Source organism: Zophobas morio, unplaced genomic scaffold (assembly GCF_036711695.1).
Source record: "Zophobas morio isolate AGI-343-1 ecotype UQ-CSIRO unplaced genomic scaffold, CSIRO_AGI_Zmor_V1 ptg000081l, whole genome shotgun sequence".
NCBI classification, from domain to species: Eukaryota; Metazoa; Arthropoda; class Insecta; order Coleoptera; family Tenebrionidae; genus Zophobas; species Zophobas morio.
Genome location: NW_026972186.1, coordinates 156,844 through 174,424, shown reverse-complemented (window position 1 = coordinate 174,424; position 17,581 = coordinate 156,844). Strand labels below are relative to the sequence as shown.

Genomic DNA, 17,581 nt, shown 5'->3' with positions numbered 1-17,581 from the left:
AAGGATGAGTGCCTCAATGGCCTTATGAACGAGTTATTTATACTATTTTTTCTACCGCACACGTTTTTTCCCAAAATTTAATTGAAATTTGCATTTTTTTTAATCTGGGGACTTTTGTCGTGGTTGGTGATGGGTCGGTCTGACGCTAACCACGAAATATTTGAGGTTCGAATTTTCACAACAACAATTGTAATTCGAACCAATTCGAGTTTTTGTAATTTAAAATTGGTTAAAATGTCTTGCGAAGAAGTTACGCGTCCGGAAACGTGGGAAATTTTAAGTTTAGATTTGCCACTGACATTCACCTGACATTTCTCGTCATTGCTACCAATCTTACGGATCTAAATTATACCAGATCTATTAAAGAACGCCTTTCCGCTATTAACGAACTGCTGTGACGTCATTTGCGTGCGTTAATAGCTCTATTAGAGAACCAAAAAACGTGGGCGGTAGAAAAAACCTATTTAAAGACTCCCAGCGGTGTGTGAATGGCAGATTTACCGACACACAATTTTTTTACCGTCAGAGTTTTACTTGACAACAAAACTGTGATTTTCTTGACCTATTAAGATTTATTACCGGGTGCAAACAAACATACACCAAATATAAATTGGCGCGAAATTCAAGTAGCCATCGTTACAACGACGTCTACCATTAAAACAAACCATTACCAGTAAATAAGTTTTTATTACATAAATATGAACAGTTTCAAGTTTTACGTGATACATAATTAATTTATTAAAAAAAGTAACAATTATTATACATGCAACTTTATCTTCTGTGTCTGGGTTCAGGACTTCGCCGTTTTCGTCTAGTGTCTTGTTCTCTTGATCTTTCGTTCCGGTACCTTCGCACGTCTCTTGAATCTCTCTTTCTGCGTTTTTCTTCATCAGACGAATCTGGACGTTTTTTATTCTTATCTTTTTCCTTTTTCTTCTTTTTCTCATCTTCTGAACTTGATGATTCTGTTGAAATACATTAAATTTATTTAGTACGCATTTTTTCTTTACAAACCTGAGTCACTGCTTTCCTCACTGCTGGAAGAACTGGAACTACTACTGGAGTCGCTCGATTCTTCTGCAATGTTCAATGTTGAAACTTTGGGAGCTGTCTTCAAGTGTTCCCTTAGTTCAGCTGTAAGTCCTCCTAATCCAATTGATGTAAAGAAGTTAATTGCGAATCTTGTATTCTTTGGATCATCTCTTGGGAACAATCCCTCAAAGTGCGTCTGTAACGTCCTGCAAATATGAGATTAAACAAATGTACACTACTGGGTTGACGAAAAAACCTACGGGTCTTTCAGCCTCGCGTTTAATTTTTCTAAGCCCATATATTCCGCCAGCTCTTGAAACAAAATTTTGATAAAAATCCTATTAGAACTGTTTGTGTCTTCTTCATTCAGTTTCATGATTTCCAAAACTTCCCAACCTATAGCATCTGTAAACATCAGGTGTGCAAAGAACTTACTCACATTTCTCAATTTATTTGTGTCTAATCTGTGAGTGGTGGCATATGTATCTTTAAATATTTGTTGAAATGGTTCGACATAAATCTGATTTACTTGACAAAATCTCTGAGCCAGCAAACCATAAAATTTCTCATAAGTTCTTTGTTCTGCACAACAATCCAAGAACATATGGCAGAGCTCAATTTCTTGGCCAGGCTTAAGTTCCATTTTCATTAGTTTGTGAGCACTTTCTTCAAAATCCAAACTTGACTGGATTGTTAGGTATATAGTTCTTCTCAATGCCACCAAATTTGTTTCTGTGTTGTCAATGATGTTGGATTCATTTTTAGGGACAGCGTCTTCTTCATCGTCGTCTTCATCTTCATCTTCGTCCTCCTCACCAGAACCTTCCTCAGAGCCAGATTCTGAACTACTCGCGTCCAAGATTTCTTTGCTCAGAGTTTTGTATTTGCCTTCATTTTCTTCATAATTGTCATCAAATTTAAAGACGTCTGTAAAAAATAGATCATAATGCAAAGAAAAAGCTTATGCTGAAGTAATTACTAAGAATGTCTTCGGCGTTTGATTGTTTTACATCATCCAAAGTTATTAAGTGGGTAAATTGATGTTCTTCATCTACCAAATCGAGTGCCTCAATGACGGCAGCGTGATCTTTAAAACCGTCCTTCCGAATTTGGAACATGACTTCAATCATGTATTGAATTCGTTGTTCCAACTGCCCTTCATGAAGAATGTTCCTCAACATTTCGAAGATTGCATTTATTCCTAAACAAATTATTTTATTAAACATCTACCTGTAATTGAGTTGATTATAGTTAAGTTACCTTTACTAGATACTTCAGTCAATTTTTGCCCACACTCTTTTAAGAACGAAATGGCTACCTCTACAGAATCATCAGTTGGTGTTTCAACTAAAAGAGTTAAAATTTCCAGAGCAAGAATTTCATGGGCAACTCTTTGATTAACTAAATGCGCAACAAAAGTAGTAGCCGATATGCAGATGACTTTGTTGTTTTGTTTAAACCCTCGCTTAAATTGTAAAACTAATCTTTTCAATAATAATTCGCCAATATTTGGAAATTTTGAGTTAATTACAGCAACAAGAGCTGAATACACATTTGTGAAAGTAGGAGACGCAGCTTGTGCTTGAATGATTGATTTGCACAGTAAACCACGACCTCTTACAACGTTTTCATGGAGCAATTCTCTGGAAATAATTCCAATATTCGAAGTATTCACTTTGTTTATGTACCCATGAATAGATTTTTTCAACGCTTCCCAAGCAATTCTTTGGTATGCTGCTGAAGACTTGTCTGTGATTTCTGCCTGCATCATCCGCAGTTTCGCGGGCGGTATGTAAGCCCCCCCCGTTCTAGTCAACAAATCAACAGTCTTTTTCTCGCGAGGAGTAATCGTCTCCTTTGCTGGGTTCTCTTGTGGTTTGTCCCTAATTTCTTCTTTTTCTTTCTCTGGTTGCTTGTTACTCTTTTCTCTGTCGACTTCTCGATTGCTGTCTGCTTCGCCCCCATAATAACGGTTACCGATTTGATTTTCATCCTTTCGCGGATACTTTGTCCAGTATCTGTCACTGTTTTGTTTGTAGTCGAGGTCCTCCCCATAATACCTTGGGTAGTCCTCAACTGGACGATCTAGGTCGTGGTACTTTCGACTTCGTCGCTTTTCTCTAGAACGTGAACGTTTAGAACGGTGCTTGCGGCCGTCCCGATCGCGGGATTTGTGGGGAGAATCATCTCGTTTGTGTTTTTTGGGTTCTGGAGATTTAGATTGGCTCCCGCGTTTCGGTTTCGTCGGGGGGGAGCTTTCGGTGTCTGTCGTCATGTTGCACACAAGTCACTTCGAGGTTATGCACAAAAAGCACAATCGAAAAATGGAGAATCAGCTTTTACGATCGTCAATAACACAACCTCGCGTTGAGGTTAGGTTCGTTTTCGTCAATTCGTCAGTTTTCGTTACTTGTTGTGCAAGAGTGAGACGCAGAAACAAAAAATTCCCTAACAAATTCAAATTTTGCGTATTGTCACGTCAACACAATTTTTTTATGTTATTGATCTTGAATTTGGCCGTAAGTTTTTTTCCACAGAAACGTGAGAGATTATACAGTGACGCAAAGTTTGTTGTAAGTTGTATACAGACTCTGATTTGCTGCTGTTACAATGGTTGAATTGACGTGATGATAAATTTTTGCAAACGGAACACGTCATTTTCTAGAAATATATTGTACTGTCAGCAGTGTCAGCTTGGGAATTACAACTTTGGCAAATAAACGATTTATTGTGGTTGTTACGTCATTTTAGTCTTTTTTTGTGACTCCTCTTTTTACCAACGTTTCGTTTTGTTTTAAAAGAAAATTTTAGATTTCCCTTTCTCTTTTATTATTCATCTAGCCACGATTTTGTAATGTGTTCTAAGCGTTTGAATTTTTTTATTTGCGTTTGGACAAAGTTCATATTTTTGTGTTGGATTTACATCTCTTTTTGCGCAATATTTATCGCAAATAATGTGAGCAGACCTTGAAATAACAGTTACGTCATATTAAGAGTAGCTGTTGCATAAAAATGATTTAACAAAAAGTCGAGTTATTCTACTACTGCCCCCTCCGCGTCAACGTTAATACAGTTGACACTATTATTATTCCCATGTCATGCATGCTCTCGTACGCCGCCCTGTCCGGTTTTCCAGATTTCACAATACCTCTTCCGCGGTGAAACGAACATTTTTAAATGATTAATCGAAAGTGTTACAAGGTATTTTATTCGCCTGAATCTGCACATTTTGTACCACAGCGACCGCTGCAAACACCGCATCTCATATCTTAGCATTTCTCCCATTCTCATAAATATGTTTGTTTTGCATGTGCAATTTTTTCGCACTCTTCGTGCTTACGTAATTGTAGTTTTCTCAAACAAGAAGGTCACCGCCGAGTATTCGGTGTAATTCCAGTCTAGGCGGCCTCCTCGCGAATACTTATGTAAAAACTGTTTGCGCGTAAACATTTATAATTACACTAGTTCCAATAATAAACAGTGCGAATGCAGCGTTTTGTGAAGCACTCCAAGGTCATTACCAAGTAAACCCAGCTGTTTGTCATAGAGATCGACCGACGAAACCAATCCGTACAAAAGAATAACCCCGAGGCTGCTGCTCCTGCTGCTTATGGAGTAGTACCATGCTGCAGCAATTCAGTTGGTTCTCTCGACCTTTCGGTGCGGCGCGCGTTGGCTTCTCCACAAAAGAATTATAACATAAGTTTCTCGAGTATGAAACAGTAATAAAAAAACAGTCGTACAACAGCAAAGTTTAAATGCAGTGGCGGGTTGGTGTAGGTACTTAACTACCAGTTATTCGGAACAAAGAAGGTGGCAAGCGTTGCAAAAACGAATCTGTGTGCTGGATTCGCAATTGGAAACTACGACCATGGTAAATGCAAACTGCGATTGGGTTAAAATACCAAAACATAGAATAGTTTAGTCGCGCATTCTAGACGAATGTTAGTTACTATAATTTATATTTCCTTGAGCTAATTAATTTCGTCATTTCCTTTTTACATGTGGTGTGGTATGATTATTTTAGCCTTTATCACCCCCGACTGAAGTACGAGCAGTAAACACAGTTATTTGGGGTTGGAATCTGTCGGCTCAAATTTAGAATGCAGTTTAAACTCGTGATAACAGGGTCGTTCAATAGGTTATCGCACAAGTGCGCAATTTTTGAAAGTGCCTAATCCGTGGCAGTTAGCCACATATGATAAATAATTTTTACCCTCTCTGTTAGTCTCGTCTATCTTTTTTTAAATACGACGATAAAACGTCATTAGCGCTGCTATCGTAGAACATTTTTTTTGACTGGGTTGGATACCATTAATGTAAAATTAAAATTTACCAGAGTTCACCGTATATATTCCGTCGGTTTTGTGGAATTATGTAAAGCGCAATGATGTCATTTGTTTAACATTTAAAAAGAACATTACCATAAAAATATCATACAGTACACCTTCAAGCATTAGCATATGTCGTCGCAAGGCTAAAAATATACAGTTTATGTCAGAATGTGACTCGTTTTTACGGTCAACGCTGGAACTTTATCGGGAAACGACCCCTTGGATGTACAGTAGCTCAAAAAATATTTTTACCTGCCGCGGTTGGTTTTACCATAATGTGGGTGTTGCTATTCAGTCTGCATTCAGGGCGATAATAATTAGCACCTACTCGTCTCGGATTAGGGTGTCTGTGCAGTTTAGTAATGAGTGGGCGTATTGATGAGGTCAGTTTTGGTTTCCAAACATTCGCAGTGTCGCAACAGTACAGTGTGAAAAAGAAATATAGGCGTTTTTAATATTTTATGAAAATACGACAGTAGTCTGAAAATAGTGTAGCGTAGTATAGCAGTTTATGTTATCTATTTGTTGGTCACGGTTACATCACTAACGTGTCTTTTGTAGCAGTTATCATTATCAAGTAGTTCAGTTTTTGGAGTTAAAATGAAAATATGTGATATAAATAGTTGCAAACATTTTGTGAGGGTTTAGCATGTAAGCTTTGTAGATTTTAAAATGGTTTAAAATAGGTAATTGTTTGTTTAAAAGATACGTATTTCGCTTTTAAATGCAGTACAGTTTTTTCTGTATTCCAACGATTAAAGATATACGGGGCCTGCAATTTTCTACCGACTCTTTATGAAATAATGCGAACTCTGTTGGTTGGTTGAAGATTAAAATAAGATTCACAAAATAATAAGTATGCATGTTTTGGAGTTTTCCTGCTTTCCAAACTATAAGATGTTTTTTGTTAAGTAATACTATATCATCTGACTTTCTTAGTAGAAATATTCCGTTTATTTGTGCCACTTTTGCGTCTTTAAATTTAAGGGAAGCCTAGTAAGAAGGTCGTTTTGACGAATATCTAATTTTTGGCGCTTGGGAGCTCGAATATAAAAATAAATAATAAATGAAAGAATATTTTTGTTGGCGTTACCATTACCTGTCAAACAGGAAAAAATTAAGAGTACAGCTGGCCATCAAAAGCTTATCATTTGCCATTTTCTGGAAATAGCGAATGCTCTGAAAGGAAGCGCTTTGTCGATTAAACGAAGACGGGTAGAAAAAACATATTAATTCCGTGTCTGAAAAGCTAACCTTGTTAAAATTTTAATGCCTGCATTTTATGGGGTTCAAATAGCTAACTGTCAAACTTCAACAAATTAACGAAAACAGTTTCGCATATTTAAGCATGTTTTGAATACCCAAGAATGAATAATATTTTTTGAGAATCGCTGTAGAAAATAAATATAAAAGGAACTGTCGGGACTGTATGTACAAGCAGGTGCTATTAGACCACCCCAAAGCCAACTCACCATCACGTCTCTCTAATAATGTCCATTGTTTCTTTGATATTCCTCCGTCTCTCGTATTTGTTTTATACGAGTCTTCTCATTGTTTTTTAATTTCCCAGTTGGAAAAAAAATACAAAAACCCACCGTGAAATATGTGTTTTTATGTGTCGGAACCGAATAAAGTTGTCAGAATTTGAAAAGAATTACTCTGTCTCATGTATTGTTAGTGTCATTTGATATCAACATTAATTTTTCGGATGCCGAGCGAATTTACACCCTCGCTTGCACTCCTATGGTCTCTAAATCATACTGTACACCCACGTGAAGACGTCTGCGTTGCGTAGGCGTAATGGATGTTTGACTGTAGTGTCATCATTTTCTTTGTTTACCTACAAGGTCTCTTTACGAGGGTTATAAATCGTTCTTTTGATCATGAGGATGCACCGGGAGCGGTCGATTCAGTCGTGATTTTGGTTCGTTTCAAAGCTTCCACCACGCATCAGAGGGGTTCCGAGAAGCCTGCTCTTTATTACTCGATTCCTTCGATGATTAAAGAAGTTTTCCTTAAATAACTCGCTAATTTTGTAACCTGTCAGACAATCTCTCTTAATTTATCCGCGTCGACTGTCGATTAATTAGAAAAAAGTTAAATTCGTCTGCGTCGCGCTATTAACGAGCACTCGAAACCATCAAACGGCCATTTTTAATGATAGGGTTGAAGAAATTCCGAGCGCTTTCGCCCACATTCACCCTTTGGGTAAGCGTTAAAATCGCACGAGCATCCTCAGGTAAAAGACGCGAAATTGCTTTATGCGTTCTCTAAAGAATTATGCCAACCGATTTCCGTCGTTTGCTCTCCGACCAGATGCTGCATTAGAAAAAATGAAAGACGTCACCATTTGGAGGATTTCCTGTGACATATTAAAACGGAAAAGATGCGTCCGCGTAACGGGATCGTTGCGTGTTTAGGAGAGTTCGTTATTCAAAGTTTTTGAGGCTAAATTCGCGAAAGTCTTGATTGCAAAGTCGTGATCTGACAGACGAAACAAGAAGAAAACGAGAGAGAATAAATCCACCTCCACGGCTGCAGCGGGCAACAGCACCTATTCGTATCTTCAATGAACTTGCTTTGCTTGTGTGTACTTGCACGACAATGAACCCTGAGTACGCCCCTAGATACTACGTGCGGGGAATAATAGAACGGGGTCAGTTTGATTTAAACGTCGACGGAAAGGGTCGACTTAATTAATGCAGAGCAAGCATAGCCTACCCGATTAATAAATTCGAAGAATCAATCAACAGCATATTTTTTGGATGCCGAACGAAGAATTGAAAAATATCCAAATTTACTTTCATCGTGTTTGTGGCAATGGCGAACAGGCGGTTCTTTAAAACTTACCGTTTTCAAGCAGACATATTGCAGTTTTTTTAATACAAATAATGTTTAACACATATTTGACGTTTCAAATGGGAGTTTTTTTTTTATGAAAATCACGCATCTCATAGGCATACATTCAAACAAAAAATATAAAATTGCATCGCATAAAAAACGCTATATAACGCGTTCTATTTCCGTGCACCTTTTTGCTTTCAACATCTCGAAGCTTACTTACTGAAGAATAGCAGCAACATATTAACTCAAAAAGAGCCCACGGTCATTGAGTTCCACAATTATTCCTGCCTTTCATGGTTTACTTAATAAGTGCAGTTAGTTAACACCAGTAAAACTAGTTTATGTTTCCTCCAGCCTTTATTTGAATTAGTAAATAAAGAAAAAATGTTGGCTATTAGCTTGCTGACTGACGTGTGACAAATTTTACTTTGTGGCGTGGTACTTTACTTGGAAATTAATTTTTTCGTAAAAATAATAAATAAGCAAAAAAATGCAGCGCGTTCGGCTCGAATCGCCGCCATACAAATTAATTTTCTTTCTGCCTTTAACGTTCGGAATTTATTGGTGTGGAAAGTAAATTAATTTTTCGCAGCAGTTGCTCCGTGTCGATCGAACGTCTTTCATATATATTTTTTATATTTATTATGAAAAATGTTATTGGAAAATTTTACACAACTTTGGAGTGTTTATGCAACCAGCATTACCGACGGTGGTTAAGCAATACTATTTAGTATACTAAAACAAAATGAAAAAATTAAGTCGTATGTTTAGGAAACAACTTACTGAATGGGTGGTTTTACTTGGAACAAGTAAATAAATACTGAGTGAGTCAAAGAGCGCGTGATAAATTTTTTTTTGCATTTAAACAGTCTTTTGCAAGTGATTTATTTTTTATAACGTTAAAAACTGTAAGTTCTTTTCGTTTGTGGAAAGCGTAAACATTATTGTTATTGCTATACTTTTCTCAAAACTGTTGAAAAATAATTTTGTTCGAATGTGGTCCGAGAAGGATATGAAATTTCCACGAGTTATAACTATTATGAATAGATGTTGCGAAGTGTGTCTGTCAGTAAGATTTCCGCCGTATAACTTCTTTACAAGCGCTGTAAATCAAAAGTAAACAACTTGAAGAGTGTGCAATCATTCCGAAAAGCTCCATAAATGGCAAACCAATAGTCTATTTACATTTAACATTACCGCTGAAACAGTGCCTGCCTTTCATCTGATTTATGCTTGACACAATAAAAAAAAAACGCAAGTAGGTATAAACCACACAACGAGTTTCACACGACTTAAGCCGAGACCGTTGCAAAACGACATTATGATAACATTTAACGATACTTTTATCAGTGGGTAATTATTTAATAATTTAATTGTACTGACCTCAACGCTGACGTGCTGGTAACAACCGCGAATTTAAAAGGGGCCTCAATTAAATTCGAGTGGTTTTAGGTGATTGACATGGGAAAATCCGCCTAATGAGAGATTTACCCGTAAACAACTATTAATAACCGTACGTATAAACTGTAATAAAAAAACAAACTTTTTATTTTCCTCGGAGTTTAAGGCACGTGTTCGAAAAAGCCTCGCCATATGTCTGTGTTTATCCGTTCTTTAATTCAGCATCTATTGTTTCAAAAATAAACCCCTCATTTAATCGAATCGTAAAATCCGAGCTCGACCCGGAAAAATCCGCGCGGGGTCATCGCGGGAGATGTTAATCGACAAGGAAGTCGATGACGGCTAATAAGATCCAATAAACTGCAACCTCCTGAGGCGTCACTTCTTCTCTGTCTGTCTGCAATGCACTGCAACTTCAAATACGTGTAGGCCGGGAGAGTCTGATAAGAGTTCGATTACAAAACGGCCAGGTGCTTATCACTAGTCGGATGCAAACAGTCGTACGATGTGTTTCACCTAGTGTTTTGAAGATTTTTCAACTCTTCACGTCTTAGTGCCTCGAGCAGCTGCTGCAGTTTGTAAAGGTATGCGTGACTCACGACGATTTGCTCTCGAGTCTTCAGTCAACATGAAATTCTTCTAATAACTGCATGTGTGTGCAGAATGTGGTGTATGCCAGAGTTGTGGTGCGGAGAAAAATCTGCAATTGCGGGATAAGTGTGCACGGATTTGTGATTTATTCGATGGAGCTGACTAATTCGGATTTTGGTTGGTAATTTAGCGTACTTGTCGAATATTTTGTACGTTTGGGAGCTTTCTCTCCGATTATCTTTCATATGGTTGGATCTATATATTTTTTATTTCGTTCGACGTACAGTTTATGAAGAATAATCGAATCTAACGTTCTTGTCATAAAAGGTACATTTTTTATTCAAATTTAACTGTTATAAATGAGAATTGTTGCGTAATCATTTTTTTTTTCTCAATCTGCGATAAGAGTGACACTTCTGAACTTGGATCCAACGCAACGTGACAGTTTTACAAAAATAATGTTTAATGTTTACATTATCGCATCGGCTAATATTCTAACGTAAGGTGGGACCTACAAAAACTTGTCTCTCAGTTGACGCTGGATGATCACCCCCCTTTCTCATCCCTCATTCTGCGTAGCAAACGACAGACATACAGGTTCTTTGGTCGGTGCCAACTAGACGGCAGTTTTTAATGATTGCATCTAATATTCATTCGATAAAAACAAAAAATTAATCGATTTTTTTTTTAAATTAGGCCTCGCCTCATATATCTTCGTCTCCCATTTTTGTTGATAAAGATAACAGTTGATAAGATAACTAAAGCAAATAGCAAACTGTTGCTATATTGCGTTTGACTAACATTTTTTATCGCGATTCATCGAAAACGGCAAACCTTGTAATAAAAACAACACCTTTATTGCTTCATGCACTAATTCTGTTTTCATTTTCAGGAGTTTCTATCGCCAAGCCAATCGATAATTCGAAATGACCTCGTCGGCCAACCCCGTAGATCAAGACGGTGAACACGTCGACATCAAGGAGAGTACGACAGTGACAACGATACACAAAATATATAGGGGAGACAATGAAAACTTAGTGATCAGAGATTCGAACAATAGGAGAAGTTTTATCAATCGACCCGCGTACGCCAAACTGCATCGCTCGTTTAGTTCTGGAAGTAAACGGCACAGTGTCGACAATTTGAAAGGGCGTTTCGAAAGTTTAGCCCGGCAGAGCTCTAAAGAGCAGAACCAAAGCGACGACAAAAACACCCAAGTTCCTATCGAGCCCAAAAAAGAAGAATCCAAGGTGGAATCTCCGCCTCCCGAAGATACTAAGCAAGAAGTTTTTACGCCGGCAAGTTTTGGTTACCCTAAGACTGCCAAGTTGGTACCACCTCTTATTAAACCCAAACCTGTTATTAGAAAAAGGTCGTCCAAAGATGAAAATTCGAACGTGGTGAATCGACAGTCACAGGCGAGTGATGTAGAGGAAGTTAACATCGTCCTGCAACCGTCCGCATCTGAAGAGAGTGTCGACAAAATAGCCAAAGAGTTGTCCAGTTTTACGATGGACGGTAAACCGAAGGACAGAAAACGCGTCGGCAGCTTCAGGAAGTTATTTTTGGGTGGGTTGTTTGGGAAAGATAAGAAAAAGAAAGAGGAAGAAAAGAATAAGCAAAAATCGGGCGATAACATCGTTTACAATGATAATATAAAGAATGAGACGAGTTTCAATCGGCGATCGCCGTCACGACAGACGGCGCCTAGTCAGAGGACTATTGAAGATCTGTATTCGCAGAGGCCTCACAATATTAGGGAACAAAGGATGCAAGAATATCACGAACAGAGGATCAGAGAGCTGGAGCAGGAGTACGCCCATTTACACGTAAACCATTTCAATTCGATTCGTCAGAGTTTTAACGACGAAAGAAACGATAATTACGTAATTATGGATAATAGCAAGACGAAACCAACGATAACAGACTACATCAGTACTCCCGTTAAGTACATTGATACCAGTTCTTCGACCAGCGCAGAATCAGAAAAGCCGAACGACGTTACGGCTCGCGATACTCCACCGAGGGCTCAAGAAACTTACCAAAATATTAGCGTGGTTAAGCCAAAGGCGGCGATATCTATCAACTCCGAACGGCCACCCCCAAATCCGCACGAAAGCGAGAAAGGGAGTCCTAGAACGATCGAAAGGAATTTGAACAAAAGCGATGGAAAAGATTATCCAGACAAAGTCAGTTTCGCTACGAGACAAGAAGAAACGCAAGGTACAGTTTTCGATAGCATATCTCGTAGTGCTGACACAAAACCAGTGAACTCAAGACCCCCATTAAGTCCTCCGAAATCGCTCTCGCTAGAAAGTACTAAGTTAAAACTGCCGCCGAACCGCGAGATTTACGAACCTCAACCGAGAGTGAAGTCGCCAATTCCTGCTAACAAAGTGAGCACCGAGAAGATAATAGCTACGGAGCTATTAAAGAATGTGAGATCACCGACACCACCGAAGCGTACTGTGTCGAAAGCCAGTGACGAAGTAGTAACGATCAAACCTCCGGTGTCGCCCAAAGTGCCGAAGAATCAAGAAGTTCAAGTTGATAGAATCGTTACTAACGCACTGGTGCATGTCCCGCAGCGCTCTCAAACTCCTTTGGATAATAGGACTTACGTCAACGTCCTACCGAATCCTAGGGCGTCCACTCCTGTGGATTTACGAATGTCGGTGTCCATGAAGATGTCGCCGAAGAAAGAAGATGTGAGAAAGAGCGTCGAAGAGTACTATTGGAAACAGCTGAAGAAATTAAAAGAAGAGGAAGATTCTAGGTTACACCAGTTACAAATGAACGGCTATTACGAAGACCAAGCAAAGTTAAGACGTTCGAGAAGTTTGTCGCCGTCCTCGCATAGGGTTGGCAGGCGAAGTTTGAGTTTACCAAGAGATACCAGAGGTCAGAATTATGTGGAATATGGGCGGTTACCGCCACAACAATCGATTCCTGAAGATCAAGCTTTGACGACGACGGATGGAGTCAGGCATTTCGTCTATGACCAGAACTTCATCAGGAATAATCCTGAACGAAGATCGGTCGATAGTCTACAGAGGCCCATATTTAGACGTGGAAGTCTGACGAAGCAAGAAGTGATTTACGACGGAAATCCGTACAACAAGAGAGTGAGTTTTTCAAACTCACAATCAGCTCAGCAGGCGTGGCCTACCAGAAACGGTTACACTCAAAATCCCCCCCAAAGGCGACTAGAGAGAGTCGAGTCAGACCTGGACGATGAGGTGTTCGTCCAGCCGGAACCACTTTATGGATATAGTAAATATAATGTCCAAAGGGAACCTCTTTACAGTAACAGAGTTCTCGAGCAGTTTAGGGCACAGAAGTACGATGAGACGCGTCAGCAGCCGCTCTACGGACAGGCGCCTCCGCAGATGGGCGTTCGACGCCTCTCCATGGATTCGATACCGCGTCATCAAGACATCTACGGTCTACGACCTCAGACGGTACGCAGACCCGTCTCCAATGTTCCCCAATTCGACGATTACGACCACGGCAACGTCGTAACGTACCTCAGCAACTCCCAGTTGTCTCTCCAACGCAACCCCGTCTACTCTTCCCGCCAGAGCATAACAGACACAAACTACGGTCAAAAACAGGTCACCGTCAGAAATAAATACTGCGATATTTATGGGCAAATCCACGACTCGCCCAAGACTGGTGTCGTTATGGGTCAGCTACAGAACGCATCGGTACCGCCACCTCGGCAACGCGACAATTTCGTGCGCGGTTCGCGCTTAACGTCGAGTGCCAACGACGTCGGTAGACGTAACAACACTCGATATTTTTACGACACGAATTACGAAAATCGACCGTTGCCGCCCCCGCCGCGGCAGACGCGAAACAACCAAATATCGGATACGGAAAGCGGCTCGGACGTAAGCGAAATTCAGAGGATTATGCAAAGCAAAACGAAAAAACGTGCCTTTTTCGGTAAGTAAAGGGTTGCAGAATGTTCAAGGAAGAATATTTTTTGATCAAGTCGCTTGGTATCATTTGACCATGCCGTGCCATTTGTGAAATGTGCAATAGTTGAATTTTCTTCCTTGGACTGAAAAATCTTGAATTGAAGCTGCTATTTTTGTAGGATATATTTATGTTTTGATGTCTATAGGACTTTTTTCAAGTATATGATACTATGTTCTACTTAAGAGTTTTTATGTATTGTAAGTACTTAAACGATAAATGTGTAAATAAATTTTTATTTACTTTATTTTCTCATTTTTTTTTTTGTCACCTGGAATAGCTTCTTTCAATTCTCGATTTTGGCGCAGATTGGTGTACTATATCTATATCTCTTATGTAAGTGTAAATAATTCGGTGATTCATGCTATTTGTGCGGATACAATAGACGTTTACGGTTTTTTGTCTCCCCATCGGTTTTAAATCTAGTTATTTTGTTATTATTTTCAGTACACATTATATGTCGTTATCTAATTAATCGGCTGACTTTTTTTTTGATCTTTAGAATAAGTAAATTTAGCTTAACTGCAATAGTAAAAAAATGGGGACTGTTGACTAACTGATGTATCGATAACGTTATCAGTGTTTGTTAAAGATGGGGCTTGAGTAAGGGCGTGCCTGCGTGTAAGTAAGAATGAAAGCAAAAATAGTTAGTGGCAATATCGTACAAAATTGACGTTATAGTCACAGTATGGAAATCAATGATACGTATACTGTGTTATAGTATTAACGTTTATGCAACCAACTATACGCGCAACCATAGTGCGAATCCTTTCGCTTTGGTTCAGCCATGTTCAGCACGACAGGACCTAGAACGTTTTCATATTAAAGAAAAACGTAAGGAGAAATAAAGATAAAATTACGCAAATTACCATATCGCGACCTTTATTTTGACAACTTCTCATTGAATTTTTCGAGCCTCTCTCCCTGTTCCATCGTTCAAGAGGAGCGATTAATGAATAAAGTAGGAACCATAAAATACCCTCTATGATCACATTATCCGATATAGAGGCCGTTCCGCGAGCGTGATAAAGCCAAAGAAGGAATTAAAACAATATTTCAGCGTAAAAGTCTCATTTTCATGTTCTTGCTCACAATTTCCCATCCCATTAAAGTTCTGTCGTCGTCCTTGGTCCTCTTCTTTGCACGTAACGTGCGGTTTTTATGTACAGCAGGTGCGTCGCGGAACGTTCTCAATTTTCATTCGGCACCACCCAAAAGAAGCGGTCCAGCGTTAACCCAAGGCTCGTTGGGCGTGTGTGGGTGCATCTGGGTGTTGCTCGCTCCTCAGAGATTCTCGAAAACGCGTCCTGCTTTATCCCGGGCAAAGGGCGTGATGGTAGGGCGTTCACCCCGAAAGTTCCAGATGATGCCGCTAGCTGACAGCAGCGCTTCTATCGATTATCCTTGCAGTTACGTCATTCGGATGCTGTAATCTAGTAGGTGGCTGCATCGGTGTCTGTTCTCGCTCTCGGCCTACTGTGACTTACAACGGACTACCGTACGGCCTACGAACCGACCTAATAATTAATGAACCTAACTGTGCTAATAATCCGTGTTTTCGAAACCTATGCTAACTATTTATCATGTATCATTAATAATCATAACACTTGTGCTCTGATCATTAATATTAACCGACACTTGAGGCGATCGAATCGCGTAAGTATCACACATACGCACACTACTTCAGGACGACCAAGCAGGCTTCCCACAAGGGATACGCAGCTTTTTTTTTGCCTTTTTCTTAATGGGATGTTTTCGAATTTGCAGGCCCGAACGCCTACATGTGGCTCCTATTGATTCTGTCAGGGACACGTGCCCTTACGTTGTAGACGCAAGGGGTTAAATGCAGTTTCGGGCGGCACCAGAAAAATGATTCGTCACTTTATAGCAACGGCCGCATGGTACATGGCTGTCCGTAAAAAGTCATTAAAATGAGGTCTTTTGTGGTCAAACTTTGACGGAGGTACCGACTCTGGACCATATTTTGCAATGACAGTTGAAACTTTTTTGAAATTCTTTTTTCGAAACGATTATCGTGTACGCTCTTGGTTCTATTTTGTAAAAATTTTCTGCCGAGGTACTCATTCGTTATAGTGAGTCGTCAGATACCTAAGAGCTTTAGCTTTTTGGTAATTTTAAAAGGAACCTTTTTAAAGACGTTCATGAAGTACTCGCGATTTATTCAACCAAGAGTTACTCTTCGCACAAAAGTACTTGTACCTCTAAAGTTATACTTTTCAGATACATTAGGAACATGAGTACTTATATGTTTCAGTCTTTTGTACATTTATTTAGTTTATCTGTGTAAATTGGAGTAATCCGTAACATGATTAATAAAAAATAAAAACATCGCGCGAAAAACTTGTCTTCATTTTGGTATTGAAGAAATTTGTGACAAACGTAAACACTTCTCTGCCCACATGAAAAGTTGAAGTCTAGAATCTCGTGCTTAAAGACTGAACGTCTCGTGTTTTGCGCATTTTAAATTGGTCATTCAAACATTTTCTTACCGTGTTTTAGTCTTGCTTTAGAAAATATGTTGTTTTTGGCGCGAAAATGGCAGGGCACGAATGCAAATATTTCACATTTGCACTGGTGCCGACTGTGAAAGACCTCATGTTTGCCTCCCTCATTTCCGCCAATAACCGCGTTATTTTTGAAGTCTGTTCCAAATTAACGCTTGACGTCTTTCCTAATGACGTCCAAACTCCAACCCTCCACATTTTCGGGCGAAAATGCGACCCCTTTTCACCAATTTAACTTTTAATGACAAACAATTACGTTGACAGTGACGTACGAGGTCCTAGTTTTTATTATTAACTATTCAATTCCGACCACACGAGTTTATAGAGATTTATTTGCCCAGAAACATTACGTCCTGATTATCTCTCACTCACACCACCTGAATTAATTTAAAAGCGTATCGGTTTTTTCTTGGTCTCCATTATCTTCGCCTCTTTCACTCGCGAAGGGAAGTAAGTGTATTTAAGAAATTTCTTCGCAGACTTTAATTAAGAAAAATCGACCAGACTTTAGCTATTAAGATGCCATTATGCTTTATTCTAGCTCGAACGCTAATTAAGCAAAACGTCCAGTGTGTTTTTTTTTTTTTTAAGTAACAACCCTATGTCAAGTTTGAGACGCTGTTGGTTAATTTCACGATGAGTGAGTTTAATTGAAAGACGGTAAACTGCAAATAGTGCGAATATGTTGATACGGTGGAAGAATAAAGACAAGGACAAAGAAAAGTGCGAGAAATCCTCTGGCCAGAAGCAAAGTTCCAGTTCGAAAAAGAAGAGGAAGTTTGGCAGAGAAGGAGGTAATTGTGTGTTTCCTGTGGTAGTAAACACGATCCTTAATTTATTGTTTTCTCTTTTTTTGATCGTCAATTTTTGCCC

At 39.2% G+C, this 17,581-nt stretch overlaps 2 protein-coding genes across 20 annotated transcripts in view; one reads left to right on the top strand and one right to left on the bottom strand.

Annotated features, from left to right (window-relative positions):
• Positions 1-667: 667 nt before the first annotated feature.
• Ncm (nucampholin) lies at positions 668-3,633 on the bottom strand. Its single transcript, XM_064075933.1, has 5 exons — positions 2,293-3,633; positions 2,012-2,233; positions 1,293-1,959; positions 1,015-1,238; positions 668-965 (listed from the first exon to the last, which is right to left on the bottom strand). The coding sequence occupies exons 1-5, from the start codon at positions 3,305-3,307 to the stop codon at positions 772-774; spliced, it is 2,322 nt and encodes a 773-aa protein (XP_063932003.1). The 5' UTR covers positions 3,308-3,633; the 3' UTR covers positions 668-771.
• Positions 3,634-4,466: 833 nt separating this feature from the next.
• The window catches only part of LOC135144066 (coiled-coil domain-containing protein CG32809), an 89,947-nt gene continuing 76,832 nt past the window's right edge, over positions 4,467-17,581 (top strand). For 9 of the 19 annotated variants that reach the window (XM_064076023.1, XM_064076022.1, XM_064076021.1 and 6 more), the window contains exons 1-2: positions 10,010-10,195; positions 11,095-14,150. In XM_064076023.1, the coding sequence (XP_063932093.1) occupies positions 11,129-14,150 (3,022 nt within the window). In that variant the 5' untranslated portion in view covers positions 10,010-10,195; positions 11,095-11,128. The other 10 variants (XM_064076029.1, XM_064076033.1, XM_064076034.1 and 7 more) reach the window with 8 other exon arrangements.

Bases quoted from the DNA above. Each gene is read 5' to 3' on its own strand.
- Ncm (XM_064075933.1), bottom strand. From the start codon at position 3,307: ATGACGACAGACACCGAAAGCTCCCCCCCGACGAAACCGAAACGCGGG. The intron at 1,960-2,011 runs GTAATTACTTCA...TATTTTTTACAG, and splicing joins AAACGCCGAAGACATTCTTA to ACGTCTTTAAATTTGATGAC. The intron at 1,239-1,292 runs GTAGGTTTTTTC...TCATATTTGCAG, and splicing joins AACGCGAGGCTGAAAGACCC to GACGTTACAGACGCACTTTG.